The 26,764-nt window shown below is 41.8% G+C and overlaps 1 protein-coding gene and 1 non-coding gene across 2 annotated transcripts in view; both read right to left on the reverse strand.

Moving 5' to 3' along the window:
- The window catches only part of MYBL1 (MYB proto-oncogene like 1), a 37,506-nt gene extending 14,668 nt beyond the window's left edge, over window positions 1-22,838 (reverse strand). The window contains exons 1-8 of the mRNA XM_024207061.3: window positions 22,819-22,838; window positions 17,057-17,162; window positions 16,906-16,977; window positions 8,718-8,810; window positions 5,855-6,075; window positions 4,341-4,524; window positions 3,584-3,658; window positions 1,636-1,740 (exon numbers count right to left, since the gene is read on the reverse strand). Coding sequence (XP_024062829.1) covers window positions 1,636-1,740; window positions 3,584-3,658; window positions 4,341-4,524; window positions 5,855-6,075; window positions 8,718-8,810; window positions 16,906-16,977; window positions 17,057-17,162; window positions 22,819-22,838 — 876 coding nt within the window. The remainder of the gene's footprint in view (window positions 1-1,635; window positions 1,741-3,583; window positions 3,659-4,340; window positions 4,525-5,854; window positions 6,076-8,717; window positions 8,811-16,905; window positions 16,978-17,056; window positions 17,163-22,818) is intronic.
- Window positions 22,839-23,890: 1,052 nt separating this feature from the next.
- Window positions 23,891-23,980, reverse strand: TRNAY-GUA. Its single transcript is given in 2 exon segments — window positions 23,891-23,926; window positions 23,944-23,980. It is a non-coding gene; the product is annotated as a tRNA-Tyr (tRNA).
- Window positions 23,981-26,764: the final 2,784 nt, after the last annotated feature.

Consider the following 26,764-nt stretch of genomic DNA (forward strand, 5'->3'; position numbering starts at 1 on the left):
CACATCCCTCAGGTGATTTAAAATGGCCCAGGGCCCCGCCCACCACCGGCAGCACAGCAGAGCTGGGCAGCTTCCTGCGCACTCGCTCCATGTGGCTGCTGGCCCCTCCCTGCGGCCCCGGGGCAGGGCGGGACTGTGACTCCACACGCTGCCCCCACCCTGAGTGCTCCTGTGGCCAATACAGCAGCGTGTGGAGGCCCCCCGCCCCGCCTTGGAGCCCCAGGTAAGCACCGCACCCCCGATCCCCTCCGAGAGCCTGCACCCCCTTCCCACACCCCCTCCCACCACCAAACTCCCTCCCAGAGCCTGCACCCTGCATCCCAATCCCCTACCCCAAACCTCCTCCCCCACCCAAACTCCCTCCCAGAGCCTTAGGCAAGTGGGGGGCGGAGTTTGGAGGGGGGAGCGGGTTCTGGGCGGCATGAGTGACATTATTGGCCCATTGGGAGGATTTGAGGACTGGCACTAGCCCTAAGATAAATTGAGTTTGAGACCCCTGCTCTATACTATACAGATTTCACATGGGAGACCAGTGTTTCTCAAACTGGGGGTCCTGACCCAAAAAGGGGTTGCACGGGGGAGGTCACAGTATTTCCACCCTTACATCTGCACTGCCTTCAGTGCTGGGTGGCCAGAGACCAGCAGCAGCAGCACAGATTTAAGGGCGACAATACCATACTATCCCAGCCTTACTTCTGTGTTGCTGCCTTCAGAGCTGGACGGCTGGAAAGTGGCAACTGCTGGCCGAGTGCCCAGCTCTGAAGGCAGCAGTGCAGAAGTAAGGGTGACAGTATCATACCATGCTATCCTTACTTCTGCAGTGCACTGCATTCAGAGCTGGGCTTCTGGCCAGAAGCCACTGCTCTCCAGGCACCCAGCTCTGAATGCAGTGCTGCCACTAGCAGCAGCACAGAAGTAAGGGTGGTAATACCGCAAACCCGCTCCCCTACAATCCTCTTTTGGGTCAGGACCTGTAGTTACAACACCGTGAAATTTCGGATTTAAATATCTGAAATCATGAAATTTACAATTTTTAAAATCCTATGACCATGAAATTAACCAAAACGAACCGTGAATTTGGTAGTGCTCTAACCATAGGTCTCCTTTGCTATCTTTTCTGAGAGTCAATGGTAGAAAATCAGATATAGCAAAATATTGAAAAACATTTTTCATTATTTATGTTGATCAACTAAATGGTTTATCTATGGAAATAAGTACTTTCAATTCTGGGCTGTTCTTAAACCAACAAAATTTTGCAGCCCTTATTCACGTGGTTACCCTTCGAAAGTAACACAATTACTCAGTACATGAAGTGTTGCTGGAGTGGATCTCAAATAAGGGCTGAGTGAAACCAGTAGCAGGTGAAATTACCATTCTAAAAGTCATCTCTTTCTCTAGGATTACGAAAAAAAAGCACTTGACTATACTACAGTATTTACCTCAAGTTAAAAACACCACATTAAAAGAAAAATAATGTACATTCCCCAAATTAAAGTCCTACATGTACACCAAGTTTGATCAGTTTTGGAAGAGCATATTAAAGCTATTATAGAATTACTAGTATCCATTAACGAACTGCTGATCAATCTTTGTGTAAAGCCAATGCACGTATTTATACAAATGCACAGTCCTTACAGATGATACTCGCTTTCTTCTGATTTCATTCTCAGCTGACATAAGGAGCAACTCAAGTTCCTTTATTTTCTTTTCTTTATCAGGATCATCATCAACAAATGGATGCTGAAAAGGGTATTAGAAAACAGGATAGAAGCTGTTAATAGAACGTAATAAATGTAAGGCTTCCCTTTACTAGCTAGACTTCTACTTTCTTACATCCTGCACATGCTGGGAGCAGAACTATGTAAGCTACAAAGCCACGCTTGACAACCATTTTAGAATAAGGTTGTCAATTGCACGGTTTTGGCACGATTTCAGTGCCCAGCACAGATATGTGATTTTCAATTTATGCATGCAGAAATCACGCTAGCTCTCTAATAAGTTTTAGTACTGTTTGTGAACATTCAGCATGCTATACTAGGCTTCTATGACAAAAATTCCCCAGTTCTAGCTTTATGGAAGTACCCGGGGAAAGAAAAGTAGAGAGCACACTCCAGATGACCACCTGCATTTTAAGCACCTGTGTGGCTAACCCTACTCAAAATAGATCTGCATGACATGCGTTTCAAACACCAAGAGTTGCTGTTGTTCTGTCTACACTAGTGCTCCCACCAGTGGAAGTGGACTGATTGTAACAAAAACAGGGAAGTTTTTGGAGAAACAAGTATAGCTTAGACAAGTTTTTAAAATCATGGTCAATATGGTTCTGCAGGAATTAAATTGTGTTAAACTGTAAATGATAAGTTTCAAATATAGTTACTAAGTCACAGTTTAAAAAGTGTCTTAAAAGAAGGCGGCATTTTTAATTTCTCTCTCTCTATATATATATATAGTAATATCTAGAGTGGGTTAACAGTGTCTCCTGCTTCTTTCAAGGCTATCCTAGGGCATTCAATCATGGTTTGCATCCACACCAAGGGTGGCAGGAAGGAGGAATGGACAATTTTATTTAAAGATGAACTACATAGCAAAAATCAAAGTTAAAAGCGTTCTTCACAGAAATCCATGCCTATCTAACTGTGAGAGGAACATGCCATACAAAAAAGTTAGTTTATTTAGCTTAGTTTTTCCAAATGTATGCATTTTCTGCCATTTCCTAGTCTATTAACAATATCCCAGAATGCCATCTCACAAACAGAAGGCTCCTTGCAGCGCACAATATTTATGATGGTACCGAGTGTATCATAAGCATTTCACAAAGGAAGTTTTTCTTCTAACAAGTTAATTCAAACGTATTTCTGCTCTGAATACCAATACATCTAACATAAAACTTTTGGTTTTGCTTTGTGAAGATTGACAAAGGTTTAGATTACCCAGAAGAGGTGAGAAAAATTATATGAATAAAATAAGCTTACTGATTTATTTACTACATGGGCTTAATACATTTTAGATGAATCTTTCAATTGCTTAGGTCTACAGTAATACATATGCTGCACACATAAAAAGCAAAACACAGCCTTTGGCTAAATTTAATGGGAGCTATGCACATAGTCAGGGACAGAAGTTAGACCAAAGGATTTAATTAGTGGGCAGATCTGAATTAGTTGATCACATTTCCATATATCAGAAATAAACAGGCATCCTCTGATGAGCAACTGCAGCCTGCACTTGAAGTGGATGGGGACTCCTTTCATTTCTCAGTACAGTACTATGATCCTGTAAAGTCGCAACAGCTTTTTCAAGAAAAAAAGGCACAAATACAATCTTAGGCATCAATCCTGCAATTGGATATATGCAGGAAGACCCCTGCTCCTGTACAGCGCCCTTAAGTTGATAGGGTTCTGCATGGCGACAGAGGCCCACCAATGAAGATTTAGCTGAATGGTCAAGGCCTTAAATTAAAAAAATGTGATGACTTACAACTTTAAAAATAAATAACAGAATCCTTGTGTTATCAGGCTAAGAAATGAGACAGAATAAGTCAAACTCTAACCTCATTTCATTTACAATAGCCAATGAAAATTACCTGAATAAAGTTTGAAGAAGTTGAAACATGTTCTATACAGCTGCCTTCTGACGACACATACTGGTAACTTGGAATCTAAAAGAATTCAAAAAATTATCTTTGCACATTATAAAAAAACAACTTTAGAGACTGATTCAAATTTTAGAAAATAGTAGAGTTTTAATTAGAGAGTTTAGAAAACTTAAATTACTAAATGGCTGAAAACTGACTTCAATTAAATGATCTTTTATTTTACAGACTGTCTATTTTCAAACTTGATAAATAATTTTGAAACTGGAAAAAATTGCCAAACTATGTAGCCTGATTTTAGCTTGAGCAGAAGACTGAAATTTGCACTGCAGTCACATTTTAAAGCAACATTCAAGTTAAAAAAATAGTTTTAAACATCTTACTAATACTTGATACAGTTTAAAATCCAGTCTGCGTTTCTACTTTGAAGTATTTTTTTCAGCGTGAAAACAAAAATGAAGGAAGACAGTTGCACTTTCAAGCTTTTAGAATTGCAGGGTTTGATTGGGGAACACTGCTAGGAAATTTTAGTTAGAAAACAACTACCCTACTGAATTTAAAACATATCATGGAAACAGTTCTAACAATAAAAGGTTTTTATGTTTCCTTTTACAAAACATAATTTAGGTCAAAATTAAGTCGACAGGTGGCCTCTTCAGAGACCAACTTATATTTTATAATATGCCAACAGTATAGAAGAAATATACAGTGCAACGAATGAATTTTTGTATGTACATTTAAAACTTACTTGTGCCTGAACAGGTATGTAAAACTGATTTTGGGTTTGTAAGTGTTCTACAGTGGCACAAGGTTTGTGTTGAAGTTTTGATGAACTAGGCTGCTCAGTCTTGATTCCATCTTGTAAGTATCCTTCCTGTTCCACTTTTCGTCGCATAGTGGAATTCCAATGATTTTTTATTGAATTGTCTGTCCTAAAACAAAGTCATATAGTAGGAAGATATGGAAATCAAATTATTTCAGGAACAAATTTTTAATTGGTAAATTACACAACTTTACAAACCACCCCCATCACATTGCAAACACTAATAATTTTTTTTACTCATCACATACATTTCACCACTTCCCTAACTGGTGAGGAACATCTTTTCCTTGACTGGATACCTCAACAGCTGGATATGCTATATCACCATACATTTTTCACCTCTAACTTTATATTTGATAAAGTTGTTAAAAAAATACCCCACAATTTAATTCCTGCAGAACTTTGGACAATTACTTTTGGATCTATAATTTCTTTAAAAATGAATTAGAATCACCCAAAAATTCATTAGATACTTTCTCAGCTAACTACCACACATGGAGGCCAACTACCACACATGCACCACTACTCAAGATTAATACCCTGCTCTTCAGTCCCATTGAAGTTCATTAGACTACTTGCAGAGTAAGAGTAAGGATTTAAATAAATAAAAAAAAAAATGAGGGTATCTACAGATTTTTGTAGAATACATTTCAAAACTTGTAACAAATTGACAGTTAGCAAGCCCTTTACTCTCACTGTTGAGCAGTTACATAAGAAGTCCCACTGACTTCAACTGAGCTACTCATACAATTAATTTAGCAGTCTGAGTAAGGGGCTCACAATCTGTCTCTGAATTTGTCACAAGTTAGCTAACCTGTGGAGAAAAGTAAATAAAAAAAACTAGAAAAATTAGAAATTGCACTTTTTAAAACACTTTAATTACAGTAAGCTTGCCCAAGATCTTTTTCAAAGTTTGTTTAGGATTGGGTGTTTTGGGGGCATGTGTCTTCAGTGAAAAGCCAAAAATGTATCCCCATCACATTTAACCACCTTTTTGGATGTCAGAATACGCACATATTCTAGCAACATTTTGCCTTGCAATGTCCTTAAAAACAGATGGAAAAATCAGGATGTGATAGGTATTGTATTTATTAGTAAAACAGTTAACAGTGTTGGCATTTGAACGATATAAATTGAGGAAGTTCACATTACTCCAGCTGATAATGTTTTTGTGGGTCTGGCAACAAACAAGAAATCATTGCTTAATCACAAGTGTGATCTTTAACTAGAAGACATAAGCTTTGTTGTTTTTTTAAGCAGAACTTAAATTTTGGCAAACACCACAAAAATCCATAGGAAGACAATTAGGTTTCTGTGGATTTTTTTTTTTTTTGGTTTACATTTAGATTACCGTTACATTAGTTACATGGATTTTGGAAAGACCTTGTAACAACAGGCTTTCATACTCTTACATTTAATACAAAAATGTTGAAAAGCACCTTCCAGGAAGAAGTTTTGCAATTTCAGCCCATCTGTTTCCCAAACGCTTGTGAGCTTCGTAGATTATTCTGTCTTCATCTTCTGTCCATGAAGATTTCTTTACCTCAGGATTGAGGTGGTTATGCCATCTCTCTCTGCACTGCTTGCCTATTCTCCCTTTTAGGTGTTTTGCAATTAAAGACCAGCGTTTTGGACCATACTTCTGAACTAGTTCAATAACCTGGAACACAAATCAAACAGTAGCAATGATAGACAATTTAGTATGTTTGAAAAATTAGATTTGAAATCCTATTAAAGAGCATTTGTGAAATTAACATCTCAAAAGATGAATAATAAAACTGATTTGTTAAAAAATTAAGTTAAGGATTAGAAAAGGCCTATAGAGAAACAGTCATGGTGCTTTCAAAAGTCATTGGCAGGAATCCTGGTTTCAGAATTATGTATAAACTCCTGCTTCTAAAGTTAAAAGAGACTATGTTGTGAAGGCAATATTAGCTGTAGAAAAATATATGCTGACCAAGTTAGATTTCTGCCAACTGATGCACTGGCACTGGCAAATACTTAAATTACTTGATTAAATGATTAAAGGCCTAGAAAACAGGACCTTGAGGGAAAATTGAAAAAAATTGGTTTGTTTAGTCTGGAGAAGAAAAGACTGAGGGGTCATAACAGTTTTCAAGTATATAAATGGTTGTTACATGGAGGAGGGAAGTAAATTGTTCTCATTAACATCTGAGAATAGGACAAGAAGCAATGAGCTTAAATTGCAGCAAGGGCAGTTTAGGTTGAACTTAAGGAAAAGCTTCCTGTCAGGGTAGTTAAGCACTGGAATAAATTGCCTAGAGAGGTTGTGGAATATCTGTCATTGGAGATTTTAAAGAACAGGTTAGACAAACACCTTTCAGGGATGGTCTAGATCAAGGGTTCTCAACTTTTTTCTTGCTAAGGCCCCCCTCAACACGCTATAAAAATGCCAGGGACCCGTGGTGGCAGGGAACTCGGGGCTCTGGGCGGGTCTTGAGCATAGGCATAGTTTTACTTTTAATTTGGGGGGGGCAAGGGCTGGCAGGGATCAAGCCAGCTCTGCACAGCAGGGTCCAGGGAGCACCACCTCCACCCCCTGACTCACTCAGGTGGCCACCCAGCCTGTCTGGGCTGTGGGGGGATGCAACCAAAAACTATAACTCCAAGGGAGGACACAGTTCAAAAGGTTTGAAAACCGCTCAGGGTGCAGGCCAGGGGGGTAGCTAGGGGTTGGGAGGGGGCTCCCAGCTTCAGCGGGGGTTGGGCGCTGGGGCTCCCAGCATCAGTCCCTCCTTGTTTGGGGAGGGGAGGGGAGGGAGGGAGGGAGGTTTGTCAGCTTCAGCCCCACACCGCTCCCTGCTGGAGGCGAGGGACCGCGGCTAGCTTCAGCCACATGCGCCGCTCCCAGCTTGGGGGTGAGGGGGGACTGCTGCCAGCTTCAGCCCCAAGTGCCGCTCCCGGCTTGCGGGGGAACACCGCTCCCTGCTTTTTTGGGGGGGGGGGGGGACCACCACCAGCTTCAGGCATGCATACCATTCCTGGCTTCAGCACTGGGGCTTGGGGCACCAGGTTTCAGCTGCAGGGCTCCGCGGAACCCCTGAAAGGGCTCGCGGACCCCTGGTTGAGAACCACTGGTCTAGATAATACTTAGTCCTGCTTGACTTCTAGAGGTCCCTTCCAGTCCTACAATTCTAGAATTCTATACTTCTTGTACAGAAGTATGTGTGCAGGCTGCTTGTTTTACACATTAGTAATGAAAGGTCTTGTCTGTTTTTCCTGGAAGGCTATATGTAACTGAAGAACTGAGATCGTCACCAAATGAGATATTAAGTAAAGCCGTACGAGGAGGGGATGATTTTTTATTCCAACTGTTTAAAAACGGTATTTTTTTCTTTTTAAACACTTATGGGTTTTAAACAGTTTGAATAAAAATCGTTTCCACTCTCACACAGGTTTCACTTGTTTGGTATCTGTTATGTCAATCCTCTTAGTTTTCCAGTGGTTCTGTTTTCATAGAAAACAGACAAGATGTGAATTAATACTATATTAATACTATACGCAACAGGCAGAAAAAGGGAAGGGTTTTGTTTTCATTTTTTTTTTTTTTTTTTTTTTTTTTTAAGTCTTATAAGCGTCTTTCACAAGAGAATACAAATCCATTTCCCCCCCATCAGGGCAGGTCATCTGTTACGTCTGGTGGTCTGGGGGAGCACAAGGTGTAAGACAGGCCAGATTATGGCCTATGAATGTCAGTTCCAAACACAGAGGTCTCTTCTACTCAGTGAAGAAGAGAAGCTGTTCAACTAGCATGGGGAAATGATAAACACTTGAGCAGGCCTCACATTTTATGTCATCCAGGGAAGTGGCATATACCCAGCGTAACATAGTGAACTAGCTAGTATGTACAAAAACAACAAGGAGTCCTTGTAGCACCTTAGACACTAAGGAATTTATTTGGGCATAAGCTTTCCTGGGCTAAAACCCACTTCATCAGATGCATGGAGTGAAAAATACAGCAGGTAGATATATATATTACAGCACATGAAGAGATGGGAGTTGCCTTACCAAGTGCGAGGACAGTGCTAAGAGGGCCAATTCAGTCAAGGTGGAAGTTTCCTATTCCCAACAGTTGACAAGAAGGGGTGAATATCAGAGGGAAAAATTACTTTTTGTAGTGCTAACAAGGCCAATTCAATCTAGTATGTGTCATCTGGGATCTGAGAATCCAACAAAACCATGGTAATTGGGGTAGGGAGGAGACAACACAGAAAGAAGTCTTGATATGCTTTTGCTACAGTCAAAAAATAACCAAGCACAATGTGAAATAGGTTCCATTACCCTCTGATCCTCTTCTTTAGTCCAGGGACCTTTAATCAATTCTGGGTTTAGAACCTTCTGCCAGCGATGCTGGCACTGAAAATCCGAACGATTCTGAAACAGTTTTAAAAAACAACTTTGCTAAAGATTATCTTTATAGACAGTTTTCTAAACCATTTTCTTAGCAAACAGTAATAGTTTTGACTAATGCCAAATGTACAACTAAATAATGAACTATAGATGATTAGTATTACACAGGTTATTCCAAAGTGGCAAAGATTCAATCACTGAGCTTCCTAGCCACTATTATAGTTGAGCTCTTTTTGTTATGAAAAAGTTACTTACCCATTCTGTACTTGTTCTTCGAGATGTAGATGCAGATATGTATTACACTCAATATGTTGCTGCCTTGTGCACAAAAAGCCAGAGACTTTTTTTTACTACAACAGTAACCATTAGGGCACTGCACATGCGCTTTATGTCCTCATGGCCCCTCTCAAGGTCACATAAGACAAAGCACTTGTGTTGCTGGCACAGAGGTGCCCGAGGCAAAGCAACAGGGGTTCGTTGCCCGGCGTGCTTCGCGCCAATAAACACACCAGGTGGAGAAGCAAACAAAGTTTATTTGAGATCTCAAAGCGGTGCAAGGAGACTGACACATCTCAAATCAAGCACAGTAACAGAAACAGTTTTTTTTCCTTTATACCTTTACAGTCAAGCCTCACCCGCCCCTTCCCCCGCTACCCCTCCCTTCCCTCCCCCCATTCCTCTCTCTCTCTACCCCTCCCATCTCTGGTAACAATTACTAAGCAAATAGCAATTACATTTAAGCAGTTAGTTTACGTTGGCAGCTATAAGTTCAGCTCGTTAGTAACTTCTTGAACTACTATCTTGTCCCGTTCCTTTGATTTATTATCTTTCCTTCGGCCAGAGGTATACAGGCCTCATTATACTGCAAAGTGGGGTTTACCACTGATATCAAGCTGCTTACACATTTCACTTGCACCTGGCTTTTGAGGTCGATTAGAGTTTAAACATGGAAGGAGTTTGGTTCAGGCCTAGTGCAGGAAGGCTTCATTGACACTTGTGATTTTCCACCCTCCTGAGTCACCTGGGGTGATGGTGATGCCTGGTGACGTCAACACTTGGGTACTGCCTTTGACCAAAAAATGAACTGCATTTCGGTCAGGCTTAGCTAGCACGATAGCTACACTCTGCCACCTTTTTGGTCAAGGCAAAGCTAAAAAGTTTAACAGACTGACTATAAAACCCTTTCAAATTCAGTGCCAATAACCTGTCACAGAACCGCAGATTTCTGTAGAGGTCATATCTACAGAACACCCTAGCCTGCCTACTTTTTTTTTTTTTTTTTAAATAAAGAATATCAGCAACAGATCACAGGTACAGTTCCTGCCCACAATTACTATTTGACTTTGGGAATGGATGCTTGATCCTTCCCTATATTTTTCCCAGGCTGGTTGGGGGGGGGGTCCCCTTAACTGATCCCCCCACTGCCACATAGCAGCTAAGTAACTTCTCTTTTCAGCAGTTAGGTTGATTTCCTTTGATGCTACCAAAAGGGAGTCTTCGGGGGCACCCACCCAGCTACTGAGGTGAGGCAGACCCCCATAAAGACTTAAAAAACACAAACAACCCTAAGTTTTTAAGAGCTAGAATCACATTGGTCTATAACTGATCCTGTCCTTACCTTTAAAAAAAAGTTAACCACCATACCTTTATCAATCTCCTCAGCTTTGGCTCATTTCCTTCTCCCTACAAGTAGGTTTTAGGAACCTCTTAGCTTGGGGAAAGTTACTGTATTTCCTCCCTTTCCCTCTAAGGTCCTAAAGTCATTTTGTATGTTGAAAACAATTTACAAGCATTAACTAATTAGATTTCTGCAATGCAACTGCACACCATTAAGTTTGGTCATACTCTAACCTATTTGTATTTTTTATTCAAGCATCTTTGAGAAAATACAAGAAACACCCCTACTTGCACTCTCACACACACACACACACACACACACACACACACACACACACTCCACCAAAAAAGGTTAGTCTCTGATGGAGGAGGAGGAGGAAGGAAGAGAAAAGCCAAAAGTTTTCACACCTGCGTGCCTAAGGGTAGTCTCCTAAGATCCATAATTAGCCACCAGTATATAAGGAGCCTTAGATTCAGAAGCACTAAGGTTTCACAAACGCCATTGAAGCCAGCATGAGCTGCAGGTGTTCAGCAGCTTTGAAAACTTCTGTCCACTTTCATTTAGGAGATGAATTTTAGGCAACCAAATTTAATTTTAGCCAGTACTTAAAAAAATTTCTTGACAGTTATTTTAGTAAATTGTCACGTTTCTGTCATGTGAACTTCCTAAAATGTTTTTGAAGTTAACACCTCATTCAGTTTATAACTAGAACCCTGTGTAAATCACAATTTTTTAAAAAAAAAATTCACAACAGTCTAAATGGCAAAGTATTGAATTTCATGGCGGTTGCATGGAATGAATTTTGTAACTAAATTTAATCCTTGAAATTGACTAATGTTACTTGTAAAATTTATTCTCTCCTTGAAATTGACTAGCTAAGGCAGTTGTTTCTGTTAAAAACTGTTGTAGACATTTATCTTTTAAAAGAATATTTAAGAGATCATGGTTTGAGGGCATTTCCATGATTTCCATGCCTTCTGAAATTGTGATTTACAGTAGGCCTTATTATATCAGCTGCTGTAAACACATTTAAAAGACGTATTACCTTGTATCTAGTCATTATCTGAGTTAAAAACCTAAGATGGAATTCATCACCAAGACAGCAGCACTGAAAGCAATGACTATCTATACCATCACCCATTAAGGTGACTTTCATGATTGCTGTAGGCTACCAAAGGGCACCTGACATACCTCTCTGTCCTCTCCCCAACCCCAAGATAAGAACACAGAACATATGAACGGCTACACTGGGACAGACCAATGGTCCATCTAGCCCAGTATCCGGTCTTCTGACAGCGACCAATGCCAGGTGCTTCAGATGGAATGAACAGAACAGGAAATCATCAAGTGATCCATCCTCTCGCCCATTCCCAGCTTCTGACAAAACAGAGGCTGGGACACTTCAGAGCATGGTTTTGCATCCCTGCCCATCCTGGTTAATAGCAATTGATGTACCTATCCTCCATGAACTTATCTAGTTCTTTTTTGAACCCTGTTATAGTCTTGGCCTTCATAACATCCTCTGGCAAAGAAATCCACAGATTGACTCTGCCTTGTGTGAAGAAATACTTCCTTTTGTTGGTTTTAAACCTGCTGCCTATTAATTTAATTTGGTGACCCCTAGCTCTTGTGTTATGAATAAATAACACTTCCTTATTTACTTTCTCAACACCAGTTATGATTTTTATAGACCTCTATCATTTTCTTTTCCAAGATGAAATGTCCCAGTCTTATTAATCTCTCCTGATACGGAAGCTGTTCCATACTCCTAATCATTTTTGTTGCCATTTTCTGTACCTTTTCCAATTCCAATATAACTTTTTTCATATGGGGTGATCAGATTTGCATGTATTCAAGATGTGGGCATACTCTCTCTATAAAAATCCATGGTATGATATTTTCTGTCTTATTATTTATCCCAGGGGTGGGCAAACTACAGTCCGTGGGCCACATCCGGCCCGACAGCCGTTTTAATCCGGCCTTCAAGCTCCCGCTGGGGAGCGGGGTCTGGGGCTTGCCCCACTCCGGCGCTCCAGCTGGGGAACAGTGTCGGAGGCCACTCCTAGCGGCTCCAGGAAGCAGCAGTATGTCCCCCCTACGGCTCCTACGCATTGGTGCAGCCAGGGGACTCCACTCTGCACGGTGCCCCCACCCCAAGCACCGCCCCCGCAGCTCCCATTGGCCAGGAACAGCAGCCAATGGGAGCTGCAGGGGCGGTGCCTGTGGATGAGGCAGCATGCAGCAGAGCTGCCTGACCGCGCCTCCGCATAGGAGCCGGAGGGGTGGGGGGACATGCCGCTGCTTCCGGTAGCTGCTTGAGGTAAGCACTGCCCGGAGCCTGCACCCATGAGCCTTCCCCAACGCCCAAACCCCAGCCCTGATCCCCCTCCTGCCCTCCAAACCCCTCAGTCCCAGCCCGGAGCACCCTCTTGCACCCCAAACCCCTCATCCTCAGTCCTTCCCCAGAGCCTGCACCCCCAGCCCTCAGCCCCCTGTGCCCCAATCCCCCTCCCGCCCTCCAAACCCCTCAGTCCCAGCTTGGAGCACCCTCCTACAGCCCAGACCCCTCATCCCCAGCCTGCACCCTCACCCCCCACCCCAGCCCAGAGCCCCCTCCCACACCCTGAACTCCTCATTTCTGGCCCCACCCCGGAGCCTGTGCCCACAACCAGAGCCCTCACCCCCTCCCACACCCCAACCCCAATTTCGTGAGTATTCATAGCCCGCCATACAATTTCTATACCCAGATGTGTCCCTCGGGCCAAAGAGTTGTCCACCCTAATCTATCCCTTTCTTAATGATTCCCAACGTTCTGTTTGCTTTTTTAACTGCCGTTACACATTGAGCCGATGTTTTCAGAGAACTATCCACAATGACTCCAAGATCTCTTTCTTGAGTGGTAACAGCTAATTTAGACCCCATCATTATATATGTATAGTTGGGATTATGTTTTCCAATGTGCTTTGAATTTCATCTGCCATTTTGTTGCCTAGTCACCCAGTTTTGTGAGATCCCTTTGCAACTCTTCACAGTCTGCTTTGGACTTCAACTATCTTGAGTAGTTTTGTATCATCTGCAAATGTTGCCACCTCACTGTTTACGCCTTTTTCCAGATCATTTATGAATATGTTGAATGGTACTGGTCCCAGCACAGACCCCTGGGGGACACCTCTCCATTCTGAAAACTGACCATCTATTCCTACCATTTGTTTCCTATCTTTTAACCAGTTACTGATCCAGGAGAGGACCTTTTCTCTTATCCATTTACAGCTTACTTTGCTTAAGAGCCTTTGGTGAGGGACCTTGTCAAAGGCTTTCTGAAAAATCTAAGTACACTATATCCACTGGATCCCCCTTGTCCACATGCTTTATGGCACCCTCTAAGAATTCTAGTAGATTGGTGAGGCACAATTTCCCTTTACAGAAACCACGTTGATTCTTCCCCCAACAAATCGTGTTCATCTATGTGTCTGATAATTGTGTTCTTTACTACAGTTTCAATCACTTTGCCCCCTACTGAAGTTAGGCTTACTGACCTGTAATAGCCGGTATCGCCTCTGGAGCCTTTTTAAAAAATTGGCATCACATTAGCTATTCTCCAGTCATCTGGTACAGAAGCTGATTTAAATGATAGGTTATATACCACAGTTAGTAGTTCTGCAATTTCACATCTGAGTTCCTTCAGAATTGTCGGATGAATACCATCTGGTTCTGGTGACTTATTACGGTTTATCAATTTGTTCCAAAACCTCCCCTAATGAAACCTCAATCTGGGACAATTCCTCAGATTTGTCACCTAAAAAGAATGGCTCAGGTTGGGGAATCTCCCTCACATCCTCAGCTGTGAAGACCGATGCAAAGAATTCATGTAGTTTTTCTTCAATTACCTCATCTTGAGTGCTCCTTTAGCATCTCGATCGTCCAATGGCCCCACCAGTTGTTTAGTAGGTTTCCTGCTTCTGATGTACTTAAATTTTTTTTTGCTGTTATTTTCTGAGTCCTTGGCTAGGTGTTCAAATTCTTTTTTGGCCTTCCTAATTATAATTTTACACTTCCACTTTTTAAAGATGCCCTTTTGCCTCTAACTGCTTCTTATACTTGGTTGTTTAGCCATGGTGGCACTTTTTTGGTCCTATTACTATGTTTTTTAATTTGGGGTATACAATTAAATTGAGCTTCTATTATGATGTCTAAAAAGTTTCCATACAGCTTGCAGAGATTTCACTTTTGGCACTGTACCTTTTAATTTCTGTTTCACTAACTTCCACATTTTTGTGTTGTTCTCCTTTCTGAAATTAAATGCTACTGTGGTGGGCTGCTTTGGTGTTTCCTCCCACTTCCCCCCTCAGGGATATTAAGTTTTACTATGTTATGGTCACTATTACCAAGTGGTTCAGCTATATTCACCTCTTGGACCAGATCCTGTGCTCCACTTAAATCTAAAGAAAGAATTGCCTCTCCTCTACTGGGTTCCAGGACTAGCTGCTCCAAGAATTGGCCATTTAAAGTGCCAGGAAACTTTATCTCTGCATCCCCTCCTGAGGTGACATGTACCCAGTCAATATGGGGATAGCTGAAATCCCCCATTATTATTAAGTTTTTTATTTTTATAGTCTCTCTGATCTCACTGAGCATTTCACAGTCATTATCACCATTCTGGTCAGTAGTATATCCCTACTGCTATATTCTTATTCTTCAAGCATGGAATTACTACCCATAGAGATTCTATGGTACAGTTTGGTTCATTTACGTTTTTTACTTCATTTGACTCTATGCTTTCTTTCACATACAGTGCCACTCCCCCACCAGCAATAGAACTAAAAGCATCAATGCCTTCAAAAGGTTAACTATTACATTCACTTTAGAAGGCAAAGATTAGTCAACCATGAAATCTGCTCTTGGCATCAATAATCTTGCCGTTTATTGAATATATTCCAACCCCTCATTTTCTTAGTGAAGTCACTGAGAAGGTAGTGGCACCCAAATTCCAGCAGCACTGTCATCTTCATCATCCTGGATCAATCACAATCACATTCCAGAAGAGTACCGCACAAATTCGCCAAAGGCGACACGCGAGCTGATTTTCAGTGGCACTCACACTGCCCGGGTCCTGGCCACCGGTCTGGGGGGGGGGCTCTGCATTTTAATTTAATTTTAAATAAAGCTTCTTACACATTTTAAAAATGTTATTTACTTTGCATACAACAATAGTTTAGTTATATATTATAGACTTATAGAAAGAGACCTTCTAAAAACATTAAACTGTATTACTGGCACGCGAAACCTTAAATTACAGTGAATAAATGAAGACTCGGCACACCACTTCTGAAAGGTTGCCGATCCCTGAGCTAGCATGTTAAAGATAGCTGTGTGGACGTTACGGCTCTGAATTTGAAGCCTAGAGGGTTGGGTGGGCTTCAGAGCCTGAGCCCCAGCCTGAACCACAACATCCATACTGCTATTGTTAATGCGCTAGCTCATGCCGCGCTAGTGCAAGACTATCTACCTGGACTGTAAATTTACCCTAAGCTTACAGTACTGTATAGATCTGTCACTTGACACCAGTGACCATATGGTGCTTTTGACATGCAATATCACAAAGTACTCATTCTATTCATTTGTTTGCCACACAAATCCCAATACCAAAATGAACACCAGCTCTGCCTCACTCAGACTGATCATGCCATGGCCCACAAGACTCAATACTCGCTCTCTCCCCCTCTTCATCATGAGGAAAATTGGGAAAAATAAGAAGCCATGGACTTCAGTGCCATCAATATGCACGTGGCAGTTATTCTCCATTAATGCAGCCCACCACCATATCCCAATGCGTGGAAAAGATCCTCAGATGGATAAAGCTGCTAGTTTAAACTCAACTCCAGAAAAGGGGTGGAGGGGTTTTGGGGGGGGGGGGAAAGAGGATTGGAAACTGGATATTACTCTAACCTTATCAACTGAGGGAGTAAGACCACAGGTTGCCAAATTGGTACAAAGCCTTAGGTTTGAGATGGTTTCCTCATAGCTCCCGGACACAGATTGCCATAGTGATAAAGAATCCTCCTTTGGTCAAAAAACTAACCTCTTTTTCCTTTCACATCTGAAAGGAGGATTTTGATTGATTTGCACTTTTATCACCTCCTAGTTAAACTACTTCAATCCACAACATGGACTTGACTGTAACCCCACATGAAGACTGCAAACGATTCAGAATGCAGCAACCCACTTCAGATATAATGGCAGACATGAGCATAGCACACTGGTGCTTCACAAGCTGCTGGCTTCACTCCTGAAATTAATAGGAAGTCAGAGTCTTAGTCTTACTCAATAAGCCTCGAGGGTTTGGGACTTGGCTGTCCCAGCCCAAGTTACGGGTATCCATAGAATAGTCAAATATAGCAGTGATGTATGCCTCCCCATATAAACTGCTTCATAGCCAGTCATCTCCAAATTAGACATATCATGGTAGACCCTTTCATTAAAAAAATTATACTTCACACTTACTTGTAGATGACTAGCAATGAAAGTCCAATCATCTGTACCATTTTGTTCTACCAGCTTCTTTAGCTTCTCATCCTGTAAAGACATAATATCAGCTGAAAAATATAGCATTTTGGTAGGATATAAAAAGTAAAGTTATCTGGTCACGTATTACCTCATCACGTGTCCATTTTACTCTGTTACATATCTTCTTCAACCCTTTTTGCTGTGGCACTTCATAGTCGTGATCTGCATACTGAAGGTCGTCGTCTTCTTCCTCACTGCAGGTTTAAACAAACAGAACAGTTTAAACAAACTAGAAATATATTTTAAAATTAATACTGATCACCAATAACTCAAGAAACCAGAGAGGATTTTGGTTGTAATCTGTGCATCTGGTGCATCTCTGGAAGATATCTAGAATGAAGTATAAAATTTGTAGGAACAAAGTCAGAACATTGTCTTATCCAGTATAGTACAGTATCCTTCCTCTTCATATCCTATGCTTCAAAGGTAAGTAATAAACCCCACAAGGTACCTAGTCAATTTTGCAGAACTATATATTGTGAGGAATAGGCAGAAAATTTCTAAAAGCGTAAACTGAAGCAAAAGATTTGCTTAATCTCACTATTTAGGCTTTTTTTAAACATAGCATCTAACAATGTGTCAGCTAGGCACAGCAAATAACTAGGTGCATTAGGGCCATAACAAAACGGTTTTCTAGTCTAGTAAATCCACAGATTAATGCCATGTTTCAACTTTCTTAATTCACACAGACATGCTATGACATGTACTTTGATGTACACAAGTGCAAGTTCTAGGTTAAAACACCAATTAAAGTATGTGCTTTTTTAAAAATACTTAGGAATTTAATAGAGTATATGACAGTCACACTATGAGTTATGGCAGGTGTCCCGCTTTGTTTAACTTAAGGATGTTACTCTAGTGGAAGCAATGTCTTCTAGATTCTTTTTTTTTTTTTTAATCCTTTCATGATCACTAAATCCAGACCCACAAAAAATACATTCTGCTATACGTCAGTATCAGAACCTAGATAAAATGCTTGCTACAAGCAGTAACCAGCGTATCAGAGCGCACAACCAAGCCTGAACCTTCTTACTGTGAATCTTAGAATGGAAGAGCTGCAGAGGAATAATTCAGTCTCTGAAGGTGGGAGGCAGGAAAAAATTATGAGATATACACCCTTATCTAGGGGTCAACTTAAGAAAAAATAAGAGCCAAGCAAAAGAAAAAAAAATCCAATGGAATCCTGAAAAGTCAAACTGAGACCATGAGTAGGGGTTCCTTTCAAAAATAAAAGAAAAATACAAAAACTAACGACGAAGTATAATTTCAGATGGACAAAATTTAGCTGAGCAAGCAGCAGAACTGAAACTACAGTGCTGAGCTCCTTACCTGATAGTCAGAGGAAAGAAATGGTAGAAACAGGTAGTGACCTTTGTGCCTTCGTGTTGAGTATGCTCCATCTACTGGAGAAGTGGTATAATACTTCACAACCTTCACTTTGCGAACAAACTCAGTTACACAGAGGTGTGTAATGGTTTAACTCATTCTTTCCCCCCCTCCTTTACAACTGCATTATTTTCCCGCTTTTAATTTGTCACTAAAAGTACTTTGATTTTTTTTTAATCACAAATATACATGTTTAATGATCTATAGCAAATCCTTCCCACTACTTATGAAAATAGATTACACTCAAAGTGATCACTGTAAAATAATCATGCTGTCCTTATTTGTTTTTCAATTTTACTGTAATAAGAAATATCCAGTCTATAAAAAAGAAAATTCAAAAATTTTCAAAAGCATCTAAGTCCCATTAATAGTCAAATATAAAAAAAAGTACATACGTTCTAAGTCAATGGGACTTTGAAACCTAACTCTCTTAGGTTCTTAGGAAAGTTGTACCTAAAGTTGTAAAGAAAAAAGACTTAAGGTTTTGGATACAACTTTCAATAGGACATAAGTCCCATTGACTTTCAACATAAATCTATTTGGCTTTTAATGGGATTTAGTCTCCTAAGTGCTTTTGAAAGCTGTACCCCAAGCCTTAATTTCTTTTTTCTCCCTGCCCACATCTCTCCCCCCCCCCCCCCCCCACACACACACACACACTCACTCCACCTCTACACTCAGGCTCAGCAATTGCATGTTGATACTACCTTTTTTCACCTCAAGTAAGCCACAAAGTACACTTAAAATTACAACTCAATTGTCTCTATGTGGTTACACTCTGTGAACATGATCTCCGTAATTTAAGCACTGCATAGTGGACCAAAATTAAGTTAACAACTCACAAAAGGAGTCTGAAGCTATTACAAAGAGTAGGCTGCCGAAAAAGGGCCAATTCATCTGAATCAGGTAATGAAATAGACAATAAGATACTGTTTTGTTTTGTATAGTTCTCCCAATTATGTTACAGTACAGTGAATCTAATTTCTCATTTCCCACATCAAAAAGGCATCCTTTAAATCCTGTAAATGCTTTACACATTTGAATGACTATTTTACCAACATTAATTTTTAAAATATTGATAATTAATAAGCAAATATCTCTTCCTGTTTTAACTACTGCCCAACGCACACAACCCACTGGTCCAGAGACACTAGTCTTACTAATCTACATCTTCAAATACTACCATTTCTGGGTCAAACTATTTAATACAATACTATTTTGAAAGGCAATAAAAAAAACTAAAGCTTATCTGTATTTGAATTATAGCCAAGAATCAGTACACTCTGTGAAAAGCCTGACAAAAATTATGCAGCAACACCACAGTTCCTGGTCGCTGTGGCATTCTAGTACGGTGAATAGGAAACTCTGGAGCAACTTTGATATATTTTTAAAATGTAATTTTTTTCTCAAATGAAATATGAAAATGAATATAATCAATTGTTATTTGATATTAAACTCAATAAATTTACACTACCCTACATTCCCAGTAGACCACGGGATGGATGGATGCGTGTTTTTGTTTTTAAGAAACAAAAATCACACTGTAGAAGTTTCTATGGGTAAAGCTGGATGTTTTGGCAAGTGGTAGGGCACAGTTGGCACTTTTGACACCAGATGTGGGAAATAGCATGGAATTATGCAATAATATTAGTTGGTTGTTTCTACTAAAACAGCCAGCACTAAAATAATGTACAATGCTTACATCTAAACTGTCAATTAAAACTCAGAATTAACATCACTGAGGTGAACGGGGCAGGTCACATCTTTGGAGCATTAGTTCAGGCTGTCTACAGCCTCAGGAAGACAACAGAGAATCTTCCTATATTTGTTTTATATATTTAAGGTTCTCTTGGCTACCGTGTGCTAGGAACAATTTTTTTAAAATTGTATCTAGATTCTGGAAATGGAGCATATCACAGCCAGCAGTGGATTCCTCAGCAGTTCAAGATACACACAGCCCTGCCTACAGTGGCAGTTAAGAACTATTCACTTGAACGTTCTACAAAAAGACAAACGCATTCTACACAGCCCAAAGATTGAGAGTTTAAATTTCACAGAGAGAAAAAGAGTATCTACACTAGAGTCCACATATTAAAATTTCTTGTACCCCACCCATCTCAATCTGAAAACAAACATGAATTTGTAGCATATAGATTTGCTTAGACTAGGACACAAACAGTTTAGGTCCAAAAAATTACATATGTGCTTAAGTAATCAAAAGGTAGTTTAAAAAAACCCTCAAAACCTAATATGAATGGATTTTTTAAAATTTCAGTGATTACAATTTATTTGACCATTCCTCTGTAGTGTTGTGAACTGAAACTGTATTGAATTAGTGCATGAAAACAGAAAGTGAAACGGAGCCATTTAATTTCACCAAGCTGTTTGAAAGAGTAAACAAAATACACCTCTACCCAGATATAATGCGACCCGATATAACACGAATTCAGATATAACACGGTAAAGCAGTGCTCTGGGGGGGGGGCAGGGCTGCGCACTCCGACGGATCAAAGCAAGTTCAATGTAACACGGTTTCACCTATTTCGCGGTAAGATTTTTTTGGCTCCCGAGGACAGCATTATATTGGGGTAGAGGTGTACATAAGTTAAATTTCAATAATTCAATTCTAATAGTCAAAAGACTTTTTAAATTAAGATTCTAGGCTTCGGTGTCCCTCTATTATGAAGCTGAAGAGTTGGCAGATGCATTAAGAAATGAAAACTTCTCATTTTAAAAATCAAAGACAATGTTATACCTACCTGGAACTCAAAGATCAAGATGCCTCCTTACTCTTGTACTAAATTAGCAATCCCAAAAGCCATTTGCACCCGTTCTTGCAGGTCGTGTTGTTATATGCCAACATATAATTTTTGTTCTGGTGTTACCAATCTGTAGCAGATGAGTTCATCCTCTATGCACAACTATTTTAATTATCTAGCAAGAAATGTAAATTCTTCACAATTCAATATTCACTGACAGCATGTTAGCACTTACAGAAAGACTAGTAAGTCTTGCTTAGCTCCTAAACGCCAGAGAGACAAGGTGGATGAGGTAATAACTTTTAGTGGACCAACTTCTGTTGGAAAAAAGAGAGAAGCTCCAGATGGTATACTGGGTACAATATTGTAGATGGAATTTCTGATGTTATATGATACCTATATTAAGGTAGTTGATCATCTCTAGTTTCTCAGATATTTGTGTGCTCCTTGAAACAATTACAGGGCAAACATATTACTTTCCTCCCCCGCTGCAGTTTTTCAACAAAAACTATGAATTTATAGTGTACTTGTAATAAACCTGATCTCCTCAAGAAGAAAAATACAGTATCAGATTCTTATGTAGCAACCACCAAACTATAATTTCTTCACTCCTATGCACAATATGAATCCACAGCAACCTCCAAATAGTGTGGAAGGTCAAAACCTAATAGTTTTCATAACTAATATTAACCATTTACCCGGCTCTTCCTTTATCAACCTTATAAATCCCCTTCTGTATTTCCTTATCAGTTTTCAAAATTTTATTGTTTTTAAAAACAGGTAACACTACGGAAGTCCACAGCTAGAAAAAAAACTGAAGACAGCAGTAACTATATTAATACATTTAGTTTCATTTTATATTCAAAATCTGTTTTTAGGAAACACACAGGCTCCTGCAAAATTGAGGATTTATCTAGAACAGCTCTCAATGTTTGCAGCTGAATAAACACACTTTCTCTCATAGATCCCCAGCTATAGAGAAAGAACCCCATATAGCTTTCTTTCAATCAGTGGACATGCCAGGACTAGAGAAACAGTCTGTGTTTTTTAAAAAATTAGGAATTAGTGAAGACAAAGAATATTAAAAGCACATGGTTGGTTATGGTCAAGCCTAGCTTCCCATCAGGGGTGTGTGAAAGCAGAGAGGTAAAGGATCAGGAAGGTTATGGAAGAAGTAGGGAAAACTGACAAAAACAACTATTGTGTGGGAAGAATATCGATTACTTGCGGGGAAAGAGAAGATGAGGTTACCTTTATGTCTGGGGTACGGGGTAACATGGGAAAGACACGGATGCAGCGACTCCTGGGGGATCCAACATGCAGCGGAGATGGAGAAGTCAGGGAACACCTGCGTAGCGACAGGCGGGTGACAGGAGATGGGGGTGATGCAGACGGGATCGGGACAGCTGCGGGGCGCGGAGAGTGGGCAGTGACAACTGAACACGGGGAAGGACAGCTAGGTAAGAGGAGAGTCTGCGCCTCTGGTCCGGGGAGAAAGATGAAGGGGGACGAGGGGTGGGGGCAGGAGGACTTACCTGCCCCACAGCAGAGAGCGGACCCGGCGGGGAGTGCAGGGGACAGGTACCACCTGGGCGCGGAAAACAGAAAGCGCTGAGACCGGGGGAGGGAGCAGGGATTTGGGACCAAGACCCGGAGATACCTGAGCCAGGGCAGGCGGGCCGGCCAGTCGGGGGGCGTTACTCACCTGCGCGGTCTCTTCGCCATCCTCTAGGCGCACCATAGGGAGGGGGCGGAGGCGGGCTGGCGAACAGAGCTGCGCGGCTCCCCGCCCGGGCTCCTCACGCTGCCCCGGGGCTCACGCACGGGCTCGGGAGTCTGTGCCGGTCGTGGCGCCCGTCCCCGTCACACACCGGGGGGAGGGGGCGGCTCCCTCTACCACTCCCGGAGACTTCAGCGCATCTAACCCCACCGCCTCCACCGGCAGCAGCTCCTAGCCCCGGCCTGGCCCGGCCCCCCACACACAGAACATGGCTTAGCCCGGCCCGGCTGCGGGGACAGGATCGGGGGCTGCGGACGCTTCTTGTCCGGGTCCAAGCTGCGGCTCCAAGGCCCCGTCACAACGGCCCCGGCTCCAGCTGCGTCCCCCGCCGCCGCCGCAGCTTCCCCCGTGCCCGTCCCGGCCGCGCCTCTCCAGCTGCTCCGCCGCCGCCACACTCGCTGCTGGTTTTGTCCGTGCCGCCGAATCTCGCGCCCAGCCTCCTTCCAGAGTCACCGTTTGAATCTGCGCACGCGGACTGCAACCCCATTGGCTGTGGGGGCCGCACGAGATCGAGGCGGGGCACCGCGCCAGCGGGGGAAGGGGTGCGACCAGTAGGGAAGGAGGAGGCGGGGCATAGAGCCCGACAGGGATGGACCCGGAGCGGGGAGGCTGGACGTAGCGCGCTGCATGCTGGGGGAGTGAGTTTTCCCTCCCGCCAAGCCTCACGGTGGGAAACAGTGGCTGGTTGTTCCACTGAGGCTGCGCAATAAGCTCACAGCCCTGTCCGGGCTCTGCTGCTGCCGCTCTTGGCTCCCAGGCCTCGGCCCTCTCCCCCTCAGTTGCTAGGGCTGGCGCTTGCAGGGAGGCAGTGGGGCTGGTTGTGATCAGTAACCACTTACACTCAGGAGCTGTCTCGCATGCCAGTGACTCAGGACTAATCAAATGCACGTGAACCGCACAGTCTGCAGAGGAGGAAAACACCCTTTCTAAGACAAATGTTACTGACAAGGGATTTCTCATCTTCACCGCTGTAGAGCGTAATCTACAAAATCATGTCTCCTTCGAGCCGGAATCGAACCAGCGACCTAAGGATTCCCATAGGCAACACCTCTACAGTCCTCCGCTCTACCAGCTGAGCTATCGAAGGGACTTTATGAGTCAGCTTGTTTCCTCTGTACACAAATCTCACTTTCATGACTCAACTAGTCTAGTATAATTCAGTTCATAGCACTTAAAGAAAAGGTAATCTGGGGCAGTAATAAATTTAGTGAGGGCAGCTTTTCTACCAATAACAAATGGAGAGAGAAATGGAGCTTTGGAGAGGACACGTGTTGATTATTGCAGGGCAGGCTCCAGGGTTTTTGCCGCCCCAAGCGGTGAAAAAAAAAAATGCTGTGATCATGATCGGCGGCACTTCGGCATAAATGCCACCGAAGGGCCGGATGTGCCACCCCTCTTCATTGGCCGCCCCAGGCGCCTGCTTGCTGCGCTGGTGCCTGGAGCCAGCCCTGGACTATTGATGCAATATTATGGTAGCCAGACTTACAATTTTCCCCCCTATAAAAACAAGTAAATTCTCTCTAGGGAGATTTTCCTTCCTTTCATGTATATTTGCCTGACATAATATGGTATGATATAATGTATAATCTGAGGCTTGGTCTACAGTACAAATTTATATTGCCTGAACAAAATAGTAATACCAACCTAGCCCTTGGTGTAGACAGCACGACATCAATGGGAGGGCGTCTTCCATTGACATGGCTACCACCTCTTGGGGAGTTGGAGTACCTATGCCAAGGGGCAAAGCTCTCCTGTCAGTGTAGATAGCTTCACTAAGCACTACAGCTGCATGGGTGCAGCTGCAGCACTGTAAGTGTAGAGAAGCCCTAAGGACCCTCCCTTACTCCTGTGAAAAAAGCATTATGAGTAAGAAAAGGCAGAAGATCAGCCTCCTCACTTATAAGGTACTTTGTATTGGGGAAGGGAGGTTAATTATGAAAGTCAAAGTGGTATTATCTTTTTGCCTTTTATTTAAATCAAACACTAATAATAGGTGTTCAACCTAGTCTAAAAAAAGCAACTTTTCTAACCACATTTTCCGTCCGTCCCCCCCACCAACTGTTTGCAACCCAAGCAAAATAGTCTATAAAAACTAAAGAGGAAATGACTAGACATTCAAAACAAAACTTATTTATCATTATTGTCTACCCTGAGAGAAATGAAAGTACAATAAAACCTCCGTTACTTACGAACAACCTCCATTCCGGAGGTGTTGGTAACTCTGAAATGTTTGTAACTCTGAACAAAATGTTATGGTTGTTCTTTCAAAAGTTTACAACTGAACATTGAATTAAAACAGCTTTGAAACTTCTCTACGCAGAAGAATAATGCTGCTTTTCTTTTATTTTTTTAGTACTTTATGTTTAACACATTACTGTAATGTATTTGCTTTTTTTTATTTTTTGTCTATGATGCTGTCTGACTGTGTACTTCTAGTTCCAAATGAGGTGTGTGGTTGACTGGTCAGTTTGTAACTCTGGTGTTCATAACTCCGAAGTTCTACTGTAGTAAACAGTATGTAGAAGATCAAATTCTAAAAATTATTTCACTTAATATACTGATTCGCCTCTATCACATATGTAAGGATTTTACAAATATTTTAACTCATGGTGTCTCTAAATAAAATATTTTATCCTTTATGAACAGCATTTAGTACCTAATGCTTTTACACCTTTTATTTAATTAGTTAATTGAACGTAAGAACAGCCATGCTGGGTCAAACCAAAGGTCCATCCAGCCTAGTATCCTATCTACCGATAGTGACCAATGCCAGGTGTCCCAGAAGGAGTGAACCTAACAGGTAATGATCAAGTGATCTCTCTCCTGCCATCCATCTCCACCCTCTGACAAACAGAGGCTAGGGACACCATTCCTTACCCATCCTGACTAATAGCCATTAATGGACTTAACCTCCATGACTTTATCTAGTTCTCTTTTAAACCCTGTTATAGTCCTGGCCGTCACAACCTCCTCAGGTAAGGAGTTCCACAGGTTGACTGTGCGCTGTGTGAAGAACTTCCTTTTATTTGTCTTAAACCTGCTGCCCATTAATTTCATTTGGTGGCCCCTAGTTCTTATATTATGGGAACAAATAAATAACTTTTCCTTTTTTGACTGCCGCTGCACACTGCATGGACGTCTTCAGAGAACTATCCACGATGACTCCAAGATCTCTTTCCTGATTAGTTGTAGCTAAATTAGCCCCAATCATATTGTATGTATAGTTGGGGTTATTTTTTCCAATGTGCATTACTTTACATTTATCCACATTAAATTTCATTTGCCATTTTATTGCCCAATCACTTAGTTTTGTGAGAACTTTTTGAAGTTCTTCACAGTCTGCTTTGGTCTTAACTATCTTGAGTAGTTTAGTATCATCTGCAAACTTTGGTACTGTACAATTATTTAAATGAAATAAAGCATGATTTTAAAAAGGAAAAAGGCAGGAAACTAAAACCAAGACAGGGGGATTGCCTAAACACTTAGGCCTTCGTCTTGCAAAATAATTATGCACATGGTTTAGTTTAAACACACACACACAGAGACCCAATGTGTGTAGTACTATACATGTCCATAGGTCATTTCAGGACTGGATAGGGTTGACAACGTTCCAATTTCTGGAAACTGGACACTCCAGCTCCGCCCCCTCTCCCTGAGGCCCCACCCTATGCTCCACCCCCTGCACCAGACACCGTCAGGTGCCGTTTTCAACTGGAATTTCCGGTCGAAAACTGGACATCTGACAACCCTAGGACTGGGACAGGGCCGGCACAACCCATTAGACGACCTAGGCGGTTGCCTAGGGCACTAACATTTGGGGGGCAGCGACCGCGACGGCCGGATCTTCGGCCGCCCTGGTCGTCGTCGGCAT

Source organism: Terrapene carolina, unplaced genomic scaffold (assembly GCF_002925995.2).
Source record: "Terrapene carolina triunguis isolate 2854851 unplaced genomic scaffold, T_m_triunguis-2.0 Scaffold58, whole genome shotgun sequence".
Classification (NCBI taxonomy): Eukaryota; Metazoa; Chordata; order Testudines; family Emydidae; genus Terrapene; species Terrapene triunguis.